The sequence below is a fragment of the Chlorocebus sabaeus genome, chromosome 8 (genome assembly GCF_047675955.1).
Source record: "Chlorocebus sabaeus isolate Y175 chromosome 8, mChlSab1.0.hap1, whole genome shotgun sequence".
In the NCBI taxonomy this organism is placed as follows: domain Eukaryota; kingdom Metazoa; phylum Chordata; class Mammalia; order Primates; family Cercopithecidae; genus Chlorocebus; species Chlorocebus sabaeus.
In genome coordinates this window covers 39,059,934-39,078,799 of record NC_132911.1, presented here as the reverse complement: position 1 = coordinate 39,078,799, position 18,866 = coordinate 39,059,934, and the positions used below count along the sequence as shown (strand labels likewise).

Genomic DNA, 18,866 nt, shown 5'->3' with positions numbered 1-18,866 from the left:
GCTACGCAACAATAGAAATACTTTAAAGTCTAAAAATCTACTTTGTCTGATATTAATTCAGCTAAACTAGTTTTTTAAATTTGTTTATATTTTTCCATTATTTTACTTTTGTTACTTATGTACGATATTTTACATATGTCATTTGTAAGCAGAATGTGTGTGTGTTTATGTGTGTGTGTGTTGTATGATAATCTTTGTCTTTGCTTTTAATTAATCTTTATCTTTGGTTTTTAATTGCAGTACTTAATCCCCCTACAGATAATTACTTAGGTATTTCAGTTTAAATCTTTTGTCTTAACATTAGCTTTCAAATTTGTTCCAGATTTATGAAACAAATCCTAAATATGTGTTTTTCTTTCTCTTAATTGCCTTCTTTTTGTTGATTATGCTTAAAATTCTGCTTTCCTCCCTCTGATTTTGTAATTTGATAGAAATATTATTTCAGGGTATGCATTTGCTTTGTACTGGGTCAACTTAGCTATGCTAACGTACCCTCGACTCAATTCTAATGAGCCATGAACTTCAAGTTCTGTTATTCCTGTCAACATTTAGCTCAGCAACCCTGACTCATATTCACCCTTTCTGGAATCAACAGATTCTTTGAGGGGAAAAATATTGTATTTTATTTTAATTTTTTTATTTTTAGTTATTATGGGTACATAATAGTTATACATACTTATGGGGTACATGTGATATTTTGATACAGGCATACAAGGTGTCATGATCAAATCAGGGTAACTGGGATATCCATTACCTCAAACATTCATTAATATCACTTCTTTGTGTTAGGAACATTCCAATTCCACTCTTTAAGTTGTTTTAAAATATACAATAGAATAGAGAGGGGGCGGAGCAAGATGGCCGAATAGGAACAGCTCCAGTCTCCAACTCCCAGCGCGAGTGACACAGAAGACCGGTGATTTCTGCATTTTCAACTGAGGTACTGGGTTCATCTCACTAGGGAGTGCCGGAAAATCGGTGCTGGTCAGCTGCTGCAGCCCGACCAGCCAGAGCTGAAGCAGGGCGAGGCATCGCCTCACCTGGGAAGCGCAAGGGGGAAGGGAATCCCTTTTCCTAGCCAGGGGAACTGAGACACACAACACCTGGAAAATCGGGTAACTCCCACCCCAATACTGCACTTTAAGGAATCGGGCATACCAGGAGATTATATCCCACACCTGGCCGGGAGGGTCCCATGCTCACAGAGCGTCCCTTATTGCTACCACAGCAGTCTGTGATCTACCAGCAAGGCAGCAGTGAGGCTGGGGGAGGGGCGCCCGCCATTGCTGAGGCTTAAGTAGGTAAACAAAGCCGCTGGGAAGCTCGAACTGGGTGGAGCTCACAGCAGCTCAAGGAAACCTGCCTGTCTCTGTAGACTCCACCTCTGGGGACAGGGCACAGTAAACAATAACAAACGCAGCAGAAACCTCTGCAGACGCAAACGACTCTGTATGACAGCTTTGAAGAGAGCAGTGGATCTCCCAACACGGAGGTTGAGATCTGAGAAGGGACAGACTCCCTGCTCAAGTGGGTCCCTGACCCCTGAGTAGCCTAACTGGGAGACATCTCCCACTAGGGGCAGTCTGACACCCCACACCTCAGAGGGTGGAGTACACCCCTGAGAGGAAGCTTCCAAAGCAAGAATCAGACAGGTACACTCGCTGTTCAGAAATATTCTATCTTCTGCAGCCTCTGCTGCTGATACCCAGGCAAACAGGGTCTGGAGTGGACCTCAAGCAATCTCCAACAGACCTACAGCTGAGGGTCCTGACTGTTAGAAGGAAAACTATCAAACAGGAAGGACACCTAAACCAAAACCCCATCAGTACATCACCATCATCAAAGACCAGAGACAGATAAAACCACAAAGATGGGGAAAAAGCAGGGCAGAAAAGCTGGAAATTCAAAAAATACGAGCACATCTCCCCTGGCAAAGGAGTGCAGCTCATCGCCAGCAATGGATCAAAGCTGGACAGACAATGACTTTGACGAGATGAGAGAAGAAGGCTTCAGTCCATCAAACTTCTCAGAGCTAAAGGAGGAATTACGTACCCAGCGCAAAGAAACTAAAAATCTTGAAAAAAAAGTGGAAGAATTGATGGCTAGAGTAATTAATGCAGAGAAGGTCATAAACGAAATGAAAGAGATAAAAACCATGACACGAGAAACATGTGACAAATGCACAAGCTTCAGTAACCGACGCGATCAACTGGAAGAAAGAGTATCAGCGATTGAGGATCAAATGAATGAAATGAAGCGAGAAGAGAAACCAAAAGAAAAAAGAAGAAAAAGAAATGAACAAAGCCTGCAAGAAGTATGGGATTATGTAAAAAGACCAAATCTACGTCTGATTGGGGTGCCTGAAAGTGAGGGGGGGAAATGGAACCAAGCTGGAAAACACTCTTCAGGATATCATCCAGGAGAACTTCCCCAACCTAGTAGGGCAGGCCAACATTCAAATCCAGGAAATACAGAGAACGCCACAAAGATACTCCTCGAGAAGAGCAACTCCAAGACACATAATTGCCAGATTCACCAAAGTTGAAATGAAGGAAAAAATCTTAAGGGCAGCCAGAGAGAAAGGTCGGGTTACCCACAAAGGGAAGCCCATCAGACTAACAGCAGATCTCTCGGCAGAAACTCTTCAAGCCAGAAGAGAGTGGGGGCCAATATTCAACATTCTTAAAGAAAAGAATTTTAAACCCAGAATTTCATATCCAGCCAAACTAAGTTTCATAAGTGAAGGAGAAATAAAATCCTTTACAGATAAGCAAATGCTTAGAGATTTTGTCACCACCAGGCCTGCCTTACAAGAGATCCTGAAGGATGCACTAAACATGGAAAGGAACAACTGGTACCAGCCATGGCAAAAACATGCCAAAATGTAAAGACCATCAAGGCTAGGAAGAAACTGCATCAACTAACGAGCAAAATAACCAGTTAATATCATAATGACAGGATCAAGTTCACACATAACAATATTAACCTTAAATGTAAATGGACTAAATGTTCCAATTAAAAGACACAGACTGACAAACTGGATAAAGAGTCAAGACCCATCAGTCTGCTGTATTCAGGAGACCCATCTCACATGCAGAGACATACATAGGCTCAAAATAAAGGGATGGAGGAAGATTTACCAAGCAAATGGAGAACAAAAAAAAGCAGGGGTAGCAATACTAGTCTCTGATAAAACAGACTTTAAACCATCAAAGATCAAAAGAGACAAAGAAGGCCATTACATAATGGTAAAGGGATCAATTCAACAGGAAGAGCTAACTATCCTAAATATATATGCACCCAATACAGGAGCACCCAGATTCATAAAGCAAGTCCTTAGAGACTTACAAAGAGACTTAGACTCCCATACAATAATAATGGGAGACTTCAACACTCCACTGTCAACATTAGACAGATCAACGAGAGAGAAAGTTAACAAGGATACCCAGGAATTGAACTCATCTCTGCAGCAAGCAGACCTAATAGACATCTGTAGAACTCTCCACCCCAAATCAACAGAATATACATTCTTCTCAGGACCACATCGCACTTACTCCAAAATTGACCACATAATTGGAAGTAAAGCACTCCTCAGCAAATGTACAAGAACAGAAATGATAACAAACTGTCTCTCAGACCACAGTGCAATCAAACTAGAACTCAGGACTAAGAAACTCAATCAAAACCGCTCAACTACATGGAAACTGAACAACCTGCTCCTGAATGACTACTGGGTACATAACGAAATAAAGGCAGAAATAAAGAGGTTCTTTGAAACCAATGAGAACAAAGATACAACATACCAGAATCTCTGGGACACATTTAAAGCAGTGTGTAGAGGGAAATTTATAGCACTAAATGCCCACAAGAGAAAGCAGGAAAGATCTAAAATTGACACTCTAACATTGCAGTTAAAAGAACTAGAGAAGCAAGAGCAAACACATTCGAAAGCTAGCAGAAGGCAAGAAATAACTAAGATCAGAGCAGAACTGAAGGAGATAGAGACACAAAAAGCCCTCCAAAAAATCAATGAATCCAGGACTTGGTTTTTTGAAACGATCAACAAAATTGACAGGCCGCTAGCAAGACTAATAAAGAAGAAAACAGAGAAGAATCAAATTGATGCAATAAAAAATGATAAAGGGGATATCACCACCGACCCCACAGAAATACAAACTACCATCAGAGAATACTATAAACACCTCTATGCAAATAAACTGGAAAATCTAGAAGAAATGGATAATTTCCTGGACACTTATACTCTTCCAAGACTTAACCAGGAAGAAGTTGAATCCCTGAATAGACCAATAGCAGGCTCTGAAATTGAGGCAATAATTAATAGCCTACCAACCAAAAAAAGTCCAGGACCAGATGGATTCCCAGCCGAATTCTACCAGAGGTACAAGGAGGAGCTGGTACCATTCCTTCTGAAACTATTCCAAACAATAGAAAAAGAGGGAATCCTCCCTAACTCATTTTATGAGGCCAACATCATCCTGATACCAAAGCCTGGCAGAGACATAACAAAAAAAGAGAATTTTAGACCAATATCCCTGATGAACATTGATGCAAAAATCCTCAATAAAATACTGGCAAACCGGATTCAGCAACACATCAAAAAGCTTATCCACCATGATCAAGTGGGCTTCATCCCTGGGATGCAAGGCTGGTTCAACATTCGCAAATCAATAAACATAATCCAGCATATAAACAGAACCAAAGACAAGAACCACATCATTATCTCAATAGATGCAGAAAAAGGCTTTTGACAAAATTCAACAGCCCTTCATGCTAAAAACGCTCAATAAATTCGGCAGTGATGGAACATACCTCAAAATCATAAGAGCTATTTATGACAAACCCACAGCCAATATCATACTGAATGGGCAAAAACCAGAAAAATTCCCTTTGAAAACTGGCACAAGACAGGGATGCCCTCTGTCACCACTTCTATTCAACATAGTGTTGGAAGTTCTGGCTAGGGCAATCAGGCAAGAGAAAGAAATCAAGGGTATTCAGTTAGGAAAAGAAGAAGTCAAATTGTTCTGTTTGCAGATGACATGATTGTATATTTAGAAAACCCCATTGTCTCAGCCCAAAATCTCCTTAAGCTGATAAGCAACTTCAGCAAAGTCTCAGGATACAAAATTAATGTGCAAAAATCACAAGCATTCTTATACACCAGTAACAGACAAATAGAGAGCCAAATCATGAATGAACTTCCATTCACAATTGCTTCAAAGAGAATAAAATACCTAGGAATCCAACTTACAAGGGATGTAAAGGACCTCTTCAAGGAGAACTACAAACCACTGCTCAGTGAAATAAAAGAGGACACAAACAAATGGAAGAACATACCATGCTCATGGATAGGAAGAATCAATATCGTGAAAATGGCCATACTGCCCAAGGTAATTTATAGATTCAATGCCATCCCCATCAAGCTACCAATGAGTTTCTTCACAGAATTGGAAAAAACTGCTTTAAAGTTCATATGGAACCAAAAAAGACCCCGCATCTCCAAGAAAATCCTAAGTCAAAAGAACAAAGCTAGAGGCATCATGCTACCTGACTTCAAACTATACTACAAGGCTACAGTAACCAAAACAGCATGATACTCGTACCAAAACAGAGATATAGACCAGTGGAACAGAATAGAGTCCCCAGAAATAATACCACACATTGACAGCCATCTGATCTTTGACAAACCTGAGAGAAACAAGAAATGGGGAGAGGATTCCCTGTTTAATAAATGGTGCTGGGAAAATTGGCTAGCCATAAGTAGAAAGCTGAAACTGGATCCTTTCCTTACTCCTTATACGAAAATTAATTCAAGATGGATTAGAGACTTAAATGTTAGACCTAATACCATAAAAATCCTAGAGGAAAACCTAGGTAGTACCATTCAGGACATAGGCATGGGCAAAGACTTCATGTCTAAAACACCAAAAGCAACGGCAGCAAAAGCCAAAATTGACAAATGGGATCTCATTAAACTAAAGAGCTTCTGCACAGCAAAAGAAACTACCATCAGAGTGAACAGGCAACCTACAGAATGGGAGAAAATTTTTGCCATCTACTCATCTGACAAAGGGCTAATATCCAGAACCTACAAAGAACTCAAACAAATTTACAAGAAAAAAACAAACAACCCCATCCAAAAGTGGGCAAAGGATATGAACAGACATTTCTCAAAAGAAGACATTCATACAGCCAACAGACACATGAAAAAATGCTCATCATCACTGGCCATCAGAGAAATGCAAATCCAAACCACAATAAGATACCATCTCACACCAGTTAGAATGGCGATCATTCAAAAGTCAGGAAACAACAGGTGCTGGAGAGGATGTGGAGAAATAGGAACACTTTTACACTGTTGGTGGGATTGTAAACTAGTTCAACCATTATGGAAAACAGTATGGCGATTCCTCAAGGATCTAGAACTAGATGTACCATATGACCCAGCCATCCCATTACTGGGTATATACCCAAAGGATTATAAATCATGCTGCTATAAAGACACATGCACACATATGTTTATTGCGGCACTATTCACAATAGCAAAGACTTGGAATCAACCCAAATGTCCATCAGTGACAGACTGGATTAAGAAAATGTGGCACATATACACCATGGAATACTATGCAGCCATAAAAAAGGATGAGTTTGTGTCCTTTGTAGGGACATGGATGCAGCTGGAAACCATCATTCTTAGCAAACTATCACAAGAACAGAAAACCAAACACCGCATGTTCTCACTCATAGGTGGGAACTGAACAATGAGATCACTTGGACTCGGGAAGGGGAACATCACACACCGGGGCCTATCATGGGGAGGGGGGAGGGGGGAGGGGGGAGGGATTGCACTCGGAGTTATACCTGATGTAAATGACGAGTTGACGGGTGCTGACGAGTTGATGGGTGCAGCACACCAACATGGCACAAGTATACATATGTAACAAACCTGCACATTATGCACATGTACCCTAGAACTCAAAGTATAATAATAAAAAAATATATATATAAAAAATAAAATAAAATATACAATAAGTTATTGTCAATGACAGTCACCCTACTGTTCTGCCAATCATAGACTATATTTTAAAAAAATTAATATTAGCCATACATGTATTTTTTGTTTTGCTAACCATTGTTCATGGTGTTTTATTTCCTTATGGATTGTAAGCCCATATATGTATGGCTGATATTAATCTGTAGGAATCCTGAGGTATTCTGCTTGAAGTGGCATTCCTCCAGATATAAATACTATTTGCTTCCCTCATGCACCCTCGGCTTTTACCAATCTGCGACAAATGTAGCCTCATGGATTAGAATCCTAACCACATAGGTAATAAATATTCGGAGCCTAAATCTATAAGAGATCCAAAGTATAGCCATGAATTCTCAATATGAGTATTTTGTTCATTTGTTTTTCTCGTTGTTTCATTTACCTAGAACTGAGAAGAAAACAGGTGATAATATGTTTTCTCCTTTTGCTTTAAAGAAATGGCATATTTGTTTTATAGACCATGCTTCCAATTAGACTGAGGGAGTTAAATATTATTATTGTATATGAAGGTTGAGGGCTTAAGGGAGTTGCAATCTATCCTTTCACTGAGGATGTAGGTTTTTTGAAAAATCAACAATAGTCAACAAGCTTTAGAAATTAAGATGCTTCACTTTGCAAAAGTGAGTAGATGCTATATACAAAATAACAAAAACTTGATTTATAATCTATAAGAATGTGTTCATTGCAAATGCAAAATAGCATGGTTGGTAATTTTCATTGCCTCACTGAAATCAAGTTAAAGAGATATATTAGTTTTAAAACAATGATGCATAAAGTAAGACTTACCAGATTTTTGTCCACAACAATATGCATTTCAATATATCGAGGGAATAACTTAATAAAGTCAGTTTTCTGAAAAACACATAACATGGGTCATGAGGAATTTACAAAAATTTACCTTCTACTGAAATTATATTGAGAGATAAACTGAAAGATATATTGCTCCTGATTACATAATGAGGCTATTTTCAAGTACAAAATTTAGGTACTATTCAGAAGATTCCAGTTCAAAGTGCCCTGGGTAGTAAGACTTTTCTATTAGACTTCTCAAGATACGTAAGAACTCAGGTATCTTTGACTTTTATAATAATTGAAACTGAAATTTTCAGTTTATAACATAAAGCTTTGGTTTTTCTCAGCCTTTTGATAATTTTTCATACTAATCTTTCATGCAAGCAGATTTTCTGCTACCAATTACTAGGAAGTTACTTTTGGCAAACAATGTAGTCTAGAAAAATATTAAAATTTACAACCAATGGCAATTTGCTAGAGCCAGACATGTTATTTAAGGCAGTCTATGGGTCTTGGTAGAGAAAAAAATTCATCGCTTTGCTTTACATGTACTTTATGTAAGTCACTCATCCATTTTTGAACTGTCAACTGGGAAATCCAGGTTGTATAATATTCTCTCCTAAATTATCTGAGTAATTAAAGAAAAGGAATATTTTACATTAATTATCTAAATGCTCACATATGAAAATTAATGTTCCACTTTCTTTTATACTATACTCATATCTTCATATTTCTAAGATTAAGTTTTTGCTAAGCTTTCATCTAATGGCAAGCATAATGACAAACATAAGTTTATTCTCTCGCCATTGTAAAAGTCACGTAGAGCCCTCATGAAAAAGTAAAATAGTTTTAAGATTTATAAGTCACCAAATCTTGGCTCTGAAAGTATTTTTTATTACACAAAATTATACTAAATTAAAATAAAAGAGCCAATACTTACTTCTGAACTTTTTCTGACTTGATACTCTGAATTAAACCAAGAATAAGTGTCATTTTCTTCTAAGAGAATATTAGTGTCAGCAAATTTTTCTTCATAAATCTTGTGTATAAATCCTGATACAGCCTCCATCGGTTCAATTCCATATGAGATGTTTTTCAGCTGCATCGTTCCCCTGAGTGTTAAGACAATCGAAACAAGTCTGAAATGATTCTACCAAAACCATAATATTATAGTGAGAAATTTGGGCCACAGTTTTTAAGATTTAAAGTTTTTAAGTTTTAAGACCTTAGGTTTTTTTACTTTTATCTCTTTATCTTTTGGGGTCTTTCTTACACCAGAACTGGACCACTCTATCACAGGATACATGTTACCTTACATTACAAATCTGTGATTATCTTCAAGAAAGCATGGTAGTGGCATGGATCTGTGCACTTAAACAGGTTGAAACCCCTTTCTGTTGTGTAGATTTTCTAACCAGCCTGTAGAATCTCTAGGCAGTCTCTTCTTTAGTCTTTGATTCCTTCTCTTTGATACACTTAACTCTCCTCTGACACTTGATACCCTAAATCATTTGTTTGTGTGGGCTGAATTGAAGGCACAATAGGCCTAATAATGACTGACTGCAGAGCCAGTGTCCATTAGTCCCATGCATTCCACAATTGTCAATTATTCTAGGACATTAAGAAATTGGACAAGAACAGAATTTGAGAAAACTAAAAAAGTATGAGGAGGCCAATCAATCTCCCTACACTCAAGCTTTCTTAAAGCCTAAAGCAGCAGATCCTGTCAGTATCAACAAGTAGCCTCTCATCAGGAACAGATATTGCTGGAATATCAATCCTATTTTATTAGTAATTTAGGTTCAGTCCTTAAGGAATTGAAATGACAAAGGTGGTTATAGAATTAGAACAATACATGGAGAATTAATTCATAGGCTACCAGGATATAATATTGGCAAATTGAGTATCTTTAAGTAGTCTACAACCTGAGTCCTGAACACACGCTGAGGGTCACAAGAGAATTTGGAATACCCGCAACATATCCATTATAATTGCAATCCATCTAAGAAAAAAAAAGAAAAGTTAATGGATAACTTATTTTTAAAATATATACCCCAAATATATTATTTATATTTATTTATATTTATTACTTTATATTTTTTTATTTTTTACTTTAGCTACATTTACTATTTATGACTTTAGCTACATTTCTACTTTAATATGATTGGCAATTACCTAATAAATTTGTGCCAGGTAGAAATAAGCACCAGCCTAAGTTACTCAATTTCAGCAAATATGTAAAATAACATTCTAGTTATTATAGAATATTTGTCTTTTTAAAGAAATCTAGAATTACAAATATGTAACAAAAAAATAACCTAATTCTTACCTGAACTGGCAAAGGTTTGGAATGACGGATGTCATTTTTGTCATAAGAATGAATAAAAGAAGCTGAAGATAAAATTGATCTAGGCAAAAATAATAAAAACATGCTCAAGTTGTGAAACAGAAAAAGTAGAAAAAATATTCATACAAATTTTCTTTTTACTGAAAAATTTAAAGTAGTGTTAATTGACTTGTTTTATCCTATTGTCCATGTATTTCTAGCACTTAAACTGAATTAGGTGCTTGGTGAGACATTTTAACTAGAATGACATACCATACAAAAATGCAGATAAATGAGCAACTCAAATTGCTAGAGATATGAAGAGGAAATAGTATAGGTCCCAATTTCCAGCATAAAACTTTCTAATCTTTGTCTATTTCACTCATTGATTTTAGATTTTATACTCAAGTTTCAAAATTAAAGTGTAAAGTTAGGACAGTGATACAGTTTGGCTCTGTGTCCCCACCCAAATCTCATCTTGTAGCTCCCATAATTCCTACATTTGTGGGAGGGACCCAGTAGGAGATAATTCAATCATGGGAGCAAGTCTTTCCCATGCTGTTCTCGTGATAGTGAATGGGTCTCATGAGATCTGATGGTTTTTAAAACGGGAGTTTCTCTGCAAAAGCTCTCTCTTTGCCTGCTGCCACCCATGTAAGATGTGACTTGCTCCTCCTTGCCTTCCACCATGATTGTGAGTCCTCCCCAGCCAGGTAGAACTGTAAGTCCAATAAACCTCTTTTTTTTGTAAATTGCCCAGTCTTGGGTATGTCTGTATCAGCAGTGTGAAAACGGACTAACATAAACAGAAAACTTAGAAAGAGTTACTTGGTCTCACTACAAATTCATATTTGCTAAACTTTGCTAAGTGCCACGTTCTTCTCAATAACTCTGGTCAGAATTTTATTTCCCTCAGAAACTATTCAAAAACTTGACACTACTCCTGTCAATCATCCCACAAAACCCCCATGTTCCCTCCCTCTCAGATCACCTGTTCCCATCTGCACTCCTTACCTTTATTGCCAGAAGGTTACTTCTTTCATTGAGAACAAGCCCTTACACTGGTGCTGTAGATACCATCCTGTGCCATATACAGAGGACACTACTTTTTCTCTCCTATAATTTTGAACTCTTGTAGTCTACTGATTTTTATCATAATGCTATTTAAAATGATACTAATAAGTCATTATCATCCTAAAGAATCCTTTCTTGACCCCATGTTCTACTATGGCTATTCCTTATGTACATTTTTTTCAATTCTTAATACATTTCATCAGAAGAATTGTCTACACACAATTCCTTCAGTTTCTCAATTCTTATTATCCCTGAAACATCCCTGGAAAAGATCCACAAATATTAGAATGTCAAATCCAAAAGGCATTTTAAAAAATCATTTTACATTGGACTTCTAGCTTCTTTTTGAAAACTGTGGCCACTCAGTCCACTCAATTTACATAACACTTCATTCTTCTGCTATTCTTCCTACCTCCCTGGTCCCTCCAGCTTTATCTTCCATGTTGGCTGCTGTTTTTGTTCAACCTATCTCAGGAAACATCGCTGTTTCCCAGGGTTCACTCTTCAACCATGATCTATTTATAAGCACTCTACGTAACAGCACTCATTAAAAAAAACACAAGAAAGTAGAGCACAAGCTACTACTTTCTGCTCAATATATATACCTATAGCTAAATCTATTTTCCAATATTCTTATTGAATATTTTCAGAGATTCAAATTGCTAGCCACATATGGCCAAGAATGGCTTTGTGGCCCAAAGCAAATTTGTAAACTTTCTTAAAACATTATGAGATTTAAAAAAAATTTTTTTTAGCTCATCAGCTATCATAAGTGTATTTTACATGTGGCCCAAGACAAGTTTTCCTGTGTGGCTCATGGGAGCCAAAAAGACTGGACACCCCTGATCTACAGGAAAAAACACACTTGGGTATCTCACATGTGCTAAAAATCCGAAATCACCACTTCCTCACACAAATATATCCCTTGTTCATGTTCCTCAGTTAATTATACTACAGCCTATTCATTTTCTTGAGCGACAACTAAATTACCTGAAATTCCTCACTGTTTACCAATCATTCCACCAACTCTGTATTGAGGTCCACCGAATTTTTCTTTCAAGTGCTATCACTGGTGCCATCGTTCAAACCACCACCATTACTCACCTAAACTGTATAGTCATGTAATTAGTCACCTTAACTCTAACTTTGTCCCCTCAAAAAAAGCCTATGAGACTCAATGTGGCTACATAAGTACATACTTAAAACCATTTTTGGCTCCCAATATCTGACCATGCATTCTGAATCTTCTACAACCTGGCCCCTACCTACCTTTCCAGAATCTTTTACCTCTATTTTTCAGAAAATGTTTGCTTTAGTAATTCACACTGGCTTTGTGCATATCAGAAAAGCCACTGTGTCTCACACCTCTATGCTTTACACATAATTTCTTCTCTAAATAGAACGTTGGCTGAGTGTGGTGGTTCATGCCTGTAATCCCAGCACTTTAAGAGGCCAAGGAGGGAGGAGTGCTTGAGGTCAGGAGTTCAAGGCCATCCTGGGCAACGTGGTGAAACCCCATCTCTACTAAAAATACAAAAAATTAGCCAGGCATGGTGGTGCACACCTGTAGTCCCAGCTATTTGGGAGACTGAGGCACGAGAATCACTGGAACCCAGGAGGTAGAGGTTGCAGTGAGCCGAGATCACTCCACTGCACTCTAGCCTGGGCAACAGAGCAAGACTCTGTCTCAGAAAAAAAAAAAAAGTGTTCCCCTGTCTTGCCCCTCTTCTTTACATAGCTCTGTCTCTTCCCTTAAGATACAAGTAATCTCTTTCCTCTTCCCTAAAAGCCTCCCCTGACTTCCAAGGAATACTGTTTATACATTTATCATATTACCATATTATAATAAAATTATTTGCTTTCTATTAATGTGTCTGAATCTATCATTCTGTATTATAATTCTTTAACAATGTAATATGTTTTATTCTCTTTTGCATGCCTAGGTTTTTACTCAATACCCAGTATAGAGTAGGTATCAATATATTTGAATCAAAATGATTCACTCTACTTACACATACTTTTAGAAATTAAGAAGCCAAAGTATTAAATTTTGAAAGGACAAAATAATTACTCACTGCTTTTTGAGATGGACAAAATATGGCTTTCCTTCTATTGTAATCATGTAAACAACCTATAACAAAATTATTAGAAAGATTCAATAATAACACACGCCAAATAGTGTATCTTCTCCAAATTAGGGTTTAAAATATTGACAAAATTAATAACAACCTGTAACCATTATATTGGCTTTCCTTCCCACACAGATACTTGGAGCTTGAGAATTCTGCATTGAGAACTAGGTAGTAAAGCACTCACTTGCCTGCTATTCACTATTACTCACACCTCTGAGGGAGAAGCTTACCCGATGATTATTATCTTTCAGTTCAGACAGACCCCACCATCAAGGATGTCCACCTCAATTGTGAGGACCCATTGGTTGTTTACCTAGAGCTCTCCTGGAAGGTAAATTGTCCTGCTCATTGAAAGAGACCCTCCCAAAAGATAGAAGTACAAGAAATGTAATATACTTCCAGCAATATAACATCAAAAGCCATTGCATTTTACTTATCTGTGTGAGCAATCAAACTCCTCTGGAATAGAATGTAGGAGAGAATACAGGGAGACTAAAGACATGTCTAGAGAACAACATAGAAGACGATAGAAAATGCAACAGTCATTAAATTATGTATTTGGTTAATTTTAGACATTTATTTTAGCAAGAGAAATAGCATTTAACAGTTTTCAATTCCTCAACTTTATACTGAAGCATAACAAGGTACTTTGTATCAGGTAAATGTTCTGTGAAGAATTAGTTGAATGGCATTGTGAAAAGAAGTATAAGTGGAATTTGGAGGGGCCCTTTAAAATTGTGCCCTCTAAAATCCTTTGATATTAAACAAATAAGATGAAAATTAAAGGAGAATATGAAAGCACCAATAACATTTAAAATCCACATATCTTACAAAGATAAAACAAAAAAACTAAAATAAACCAAAAATGTACAAAACCAACCAATAGGAGGAAAAAACTCTCAAAAGATACATTATCTAGAGCCTCCACATCTTTTCATATACAATGTCCAACTGATATAAGCCGAACTGTAACCCCCCAAAAAATTCATTAGATGAAGTACTAATTCCCAGCACCTCAAAATGTGACCATATTTGGAGATAGGGTCTAAATGGCTGATGTCATTCTTAACTGTGAGAACCCTGAAGTTTTCCTATTAAATCAGAAAGAAGGCAAAGGACTTCCCCTCTCTCCAGTACTTTTTAATATCATACTGAAAGTCCTAGCGAATGCAATAAAGCAAAAGAAAAAAAGAAAAGTAAATAAAATGGATTCAGATTGGCTAGAAATAAATGTGTGTCCTTGTTCACAGGTTACATGATTGTCTATGGAGAAAATCTGAAAAAATCACCAAAAAGAAACCCCAAACAAATAAACAATTGTGGCAAGGTTGCAGCATGCAAAGTTAATATTAAAAACTCATTTTCTTTCCTTTATACCAACAATGAACAGGTAATAAATTAAGTGAAACACACAATGTCATTTACATTTCACCCTGAAAAATGAAATGCTTAGGTATAAATATAGCAAAATATGTATTTATGAGAAAAACTACAAAACTAATGCAAAAACTCAAAAAGAACTAACTAAATGGAGGGATATTCCATGTTTATAGATAAAAAGACTCAATATTGTCAAGATATCAGTTCTTTCCAATGTCACCCACAGATCAATGTAAACCCAATGAAATTATCAGCAAGCTATTTTATAGATACCAACAAACTGATTTTCAACTTTATATGTAGAGCCAGAAGACCCAAAATAGCCAATATAATATTGAAGGTGAAGAACAAAGTTGGAGAATTGACACTTACCAACTTCAAGACTTACTATAAAGCCAGGCACAGTGGCTCACGCCTATAATCCCAGCACTTTGGGAGGCCAAGGCAGGTGGATCACCTGAGGTCAGGAGTTCAAGACTAGCCAGGCCAGCATGGTGAAACCCTGCCTCTACTAAAAACACAAAAATTAGCTAGGCATGATGGCAGATGCCTGTAGTCTCAGCTACTGAGGAAGCTGAGCCAGGAGACCAAGAGAATCACTTGAACCTGGGAAGCAGCGGTTACAGTAAATCAAGATTGTGCCACTGCACTCCAGCCTAGGCAAAAGAACGAGACCTTGTCTCAAAAAAAGAAAACAAACAAAAAAAAAAAACAGAAGATTTAGTATAAATGTACAGCCCTCAAAACAGGGTGGTGTTTGCAAAATCATAGACAAATAGTTCAAAGAAATAGAGATCCCAGAAATAGATCCACATAAATATGGTCAATGGATCTTTGACAAAGAAGTCGAGGCAAAACAATATTTTTAAAAGAGAGTCTTTTCAAAAATATGTACTAGAACAATAGTATTGCCACATTAAAAAAAAAAAATCTAGACACAGACTTTAAATCCCTCACAAAAATTAACTCAAAATGGACCACACATCTAAATGTAAAATGCGAAAACTGTAAAACTACTGGAAATATTCACTAGAAAAAAAAGAATAAAATACATTGTGTGTAACCACTGTAGAAATTATGTTACGATCTAAATGAAGCAGTGTTACAAGCAAATTCTACACAACAGGGAACTGTTAGGGGAAGTCAACTCATCAGAAAGCTGTAAGTTAAGGAGGTATGTAATTTAGATGCTTATAATTTATATCAGGTGAACAACAAATAGTCTTAGTATAAGTAAACCTCATGTAATATTTCTCTTTTATCTTTATGTGCACATGCATTTAACTGGGTATTCTATATTTTTATTTACTAAATCTTAAAACTGTGTGCCCTTAGGCACTTTTACTTTTGCAGATCCTACCCCATATGATGCCAAACATATTCAAATAAAATCACATCCCAAAAAAATAAATAAATAAATAAAAAATAATAAAATCACATCCCACAATAATTATAATTTTGTTGCTAAAATATATTACAATGTACCTTTTTAAATCATTATAGTTAAAAGAAACACACTGAATTTCCATATTATAAATGCCTTTATAAAAATTCTAGAAATTAGACAACTGAGGAATTCAAAGATTATCAGTGATAAACAATGGAAAGGGAGAGTTGGTATTATTAATCTCAGGAAAAAGGAAACTAAACAAAGATGTAATGTCACTTCTTCTTCCCAGTCAGAAAGGGAAGCTGTCATAGGGCTCATACACCACAGCATAGCTAGTAATTCACTTGGGAGGCAGAGCAGAGGGGTGTTCAAAGCTGCATGATAAGCATGTTGGTAAATAACCCTCAGCTACTAGAAGAAGAAAAGGTAAAGAAAGGATATATGGGGAAGGGGAAACAATATAAATAGTATATCCTTATGTGAAACAGACAGGAAAGGTTTCTGAAACCGCTAAACGGAAAAAGATAAATTTGGAGGCCCAAAATTACTAACAACAATAGATTATCTTATACTGGTAGAAACCATGTAAGAAGTATTCTCCTGCCAAATTATTAGAGATGGAACATTCACTACCATTCAATCTTGGATGTGAAATTGATGTGATCATTAACAGATAAACCTGCCCAGAGATCATCACCGTTCAGATCCTCACTGACTTAGTGAAAGCTAAGACAAATCTCTAGGGGATCACTAGGGCCAGAACTAGGCTACCAGAAAACTCGGTTATCAAGATAAATAATATCTTAATGCAACCTTTTTAAAAATCAATGCAAAAAAACACCATGATGAAAACAACATCAAAATTTTCAAGACAGACAGGATCTGATCCTGTAGTTACATGACTCATTTCACTTGCCTCACCCTAATCCTAGTCCTAGGGGGATCCAAGTTTTCTGCTACCTCCTTAAATTTCAAACTTGGGGGATCCTATACCTAGCATTTTGACCCCGAGGGATCTTATCCCTAAAATCCTTCATCATCAACAGAAACACACACACACAGTCTCACACATTCGTAAACATCAAAATGCTCCCTCTTGTGAACCTGTTCTCAGCTGTCAACTCTGCCTCCAAGAAGTACAATCCTGCCCACATTCAGCACCTTTGGTCTTGACATTAAACACAACTTAACAACATTTCATATTAAAAATATTATTAAAATTACATTATGTTCTGGATCTGTTTTAGCATCCGATGATGAAATCTTCTCTGGAATTGTGGTCTGCAGGAAGATTTTATGAGGATCTAAAAATAAATATAAACTATGTTATTTTGATACCCGTGATCTTACGTTATTCACTTCTCTGATTCTGCATTTGTTTCTCTACATTAGCAGCTATTTTTAATATAATCTACACATCTCGCCCTTTCCACGGTCTTTCTAGTCATTCTTACCTACAAATTTCTGACCCCTTGTCAAGATCTCAAATCTTTATTCTCATTCTCCCCTGCAAATCCCTGTCTACACAGATACACACACACACACACACACACACACACAGTTTGGCGCTGGCACAGCTTGACTAAACGTTAAGTACCAAATTCGGTGTTGTAAACAGATGTGGAAATGAGAAAACACAGATGCATCCAGAAAGTGAGATATTTTGCAGGGACGAATATAGATATTGAATACAAGGACGATCTGCACTTTTCAATGGGGCAGGTGGAGGCTAACAGTTGCCAAATCAGTCAATCCTTGATAAATAGCTTTTTTTACGGTGATGCAATTTTTCATAGAGTAGCAGAATTTTGTATGTGGAAAAAACCACAAATTTCGTTTTTGTTCATTTTCTGGATCAGGAAGCCATCCCAAAGAAATAAAACGATTTTCTGTCGGCAGCTGCCTTTCTGCCTTTTTGGCCACAGACCTTGAGGCAAGGGGCCAGGAGAAAGCGGGAGAGCGTGGAGCCAGGGTAAAGTCTGAGCTGGACCCGGGCGGTGGAAAGAGTGAACAAGGTCTCCCTCGCAAGCCTGGATTCCTGGACTTACTGAGGTCTGCATGCATCCCACCAAGTCCGGTGAGAAGCACCAGAAGAAGGAACATGGCTCGCTGTCTTGGAGCCCTGGCGATGAACAGCAGTTGAGACGTTGAGACCTGGAGAGGCGCAGCTAGCGCAGGGCTGAGCGTGCGTGAGGCGGCCCAGGGAGGCTGCGGAGAGGAAAAGCACATGGAAGAAGCGGGAGGTGATTGGAAGTAGGTAATGCGCTGCTGGCGGGCAACTGAGCACTCAAGAGAAGTGTCTCAGCATTGATACGCCAGTCAGTTTATTGTTAAAGAAAAAAGGATTCCTAATTGTCAATTCTCAGGTTAGGGTGGTGCCTGGTGAGGCTTTTGCTTATATCTTTTACTTAGACCATCGCTTTTTTAATTAACTTCCAGTTACAGTGAGAAAAGAAACAAATATAAAAATATTCTGGTTACTGACAGCAATCAAGTTTCTTCCCATTACATTTATATACCATGCAAACAGTTTAGCTAGAACTAGGCAAAATGCATGTTTGCAGAAAATGTTGCAAACGCTGTGATTGTAACATTCCAGGGTTGGAGACACCATTATAGGACAGCTATTGAATGCAGAACAGCCCGTACAATCCCTGCTCAGACTTCCAACAAATCTTCTCTATTGTCCCAAACTATTAC

The 18,866-nt window shown here is 37.3% G+C and overlaps 1 protein-coding gene across 1 annotated transcript in view; it reads right to left on the bottom strand.

Annotated features, from left to right (window-relative positions):
- Positions 1-18,269, bottom strand: part of LOC103215662 (disintegrin and metalloproteinase domain-containing protein 5) — a 149,035-nt gene extending 130,766 nt beyond the window's left edge. Inside the window, exons 1-7 of the mRNA XM_073018616.1 lie at positions 18,215-18,269; positions 17,391-17,470; positions 13,340-13,395; positions 10,194-10,272; positions 9,790-9,866; positions 8,805-8,976; positions 7,859-7,924 (exon numbers count right to left, since the gene is read on the bottom strand). Of these exons, the coding sequence (XP_072874717.1) occupies positions 7,859-7,924; positions 8,805-8,976; positions 9,790-9,866; positions 10,194-10,272; positions 13,340-13,395; positions 17,391-17,470; positions 18,215-18,269 (585 nt within the window). The remainder of the gene's footprint in view (positions 1-7,858; positions 7,925-8,804; positions 8,977-9,789; positions 9,867-10,193; positions 10,273-13,339; positions 13,396-17,390; positions 17,471-18,214) is intronic.
- Positions 18,270-18,866: the final 597 nt, after the last annotated feature.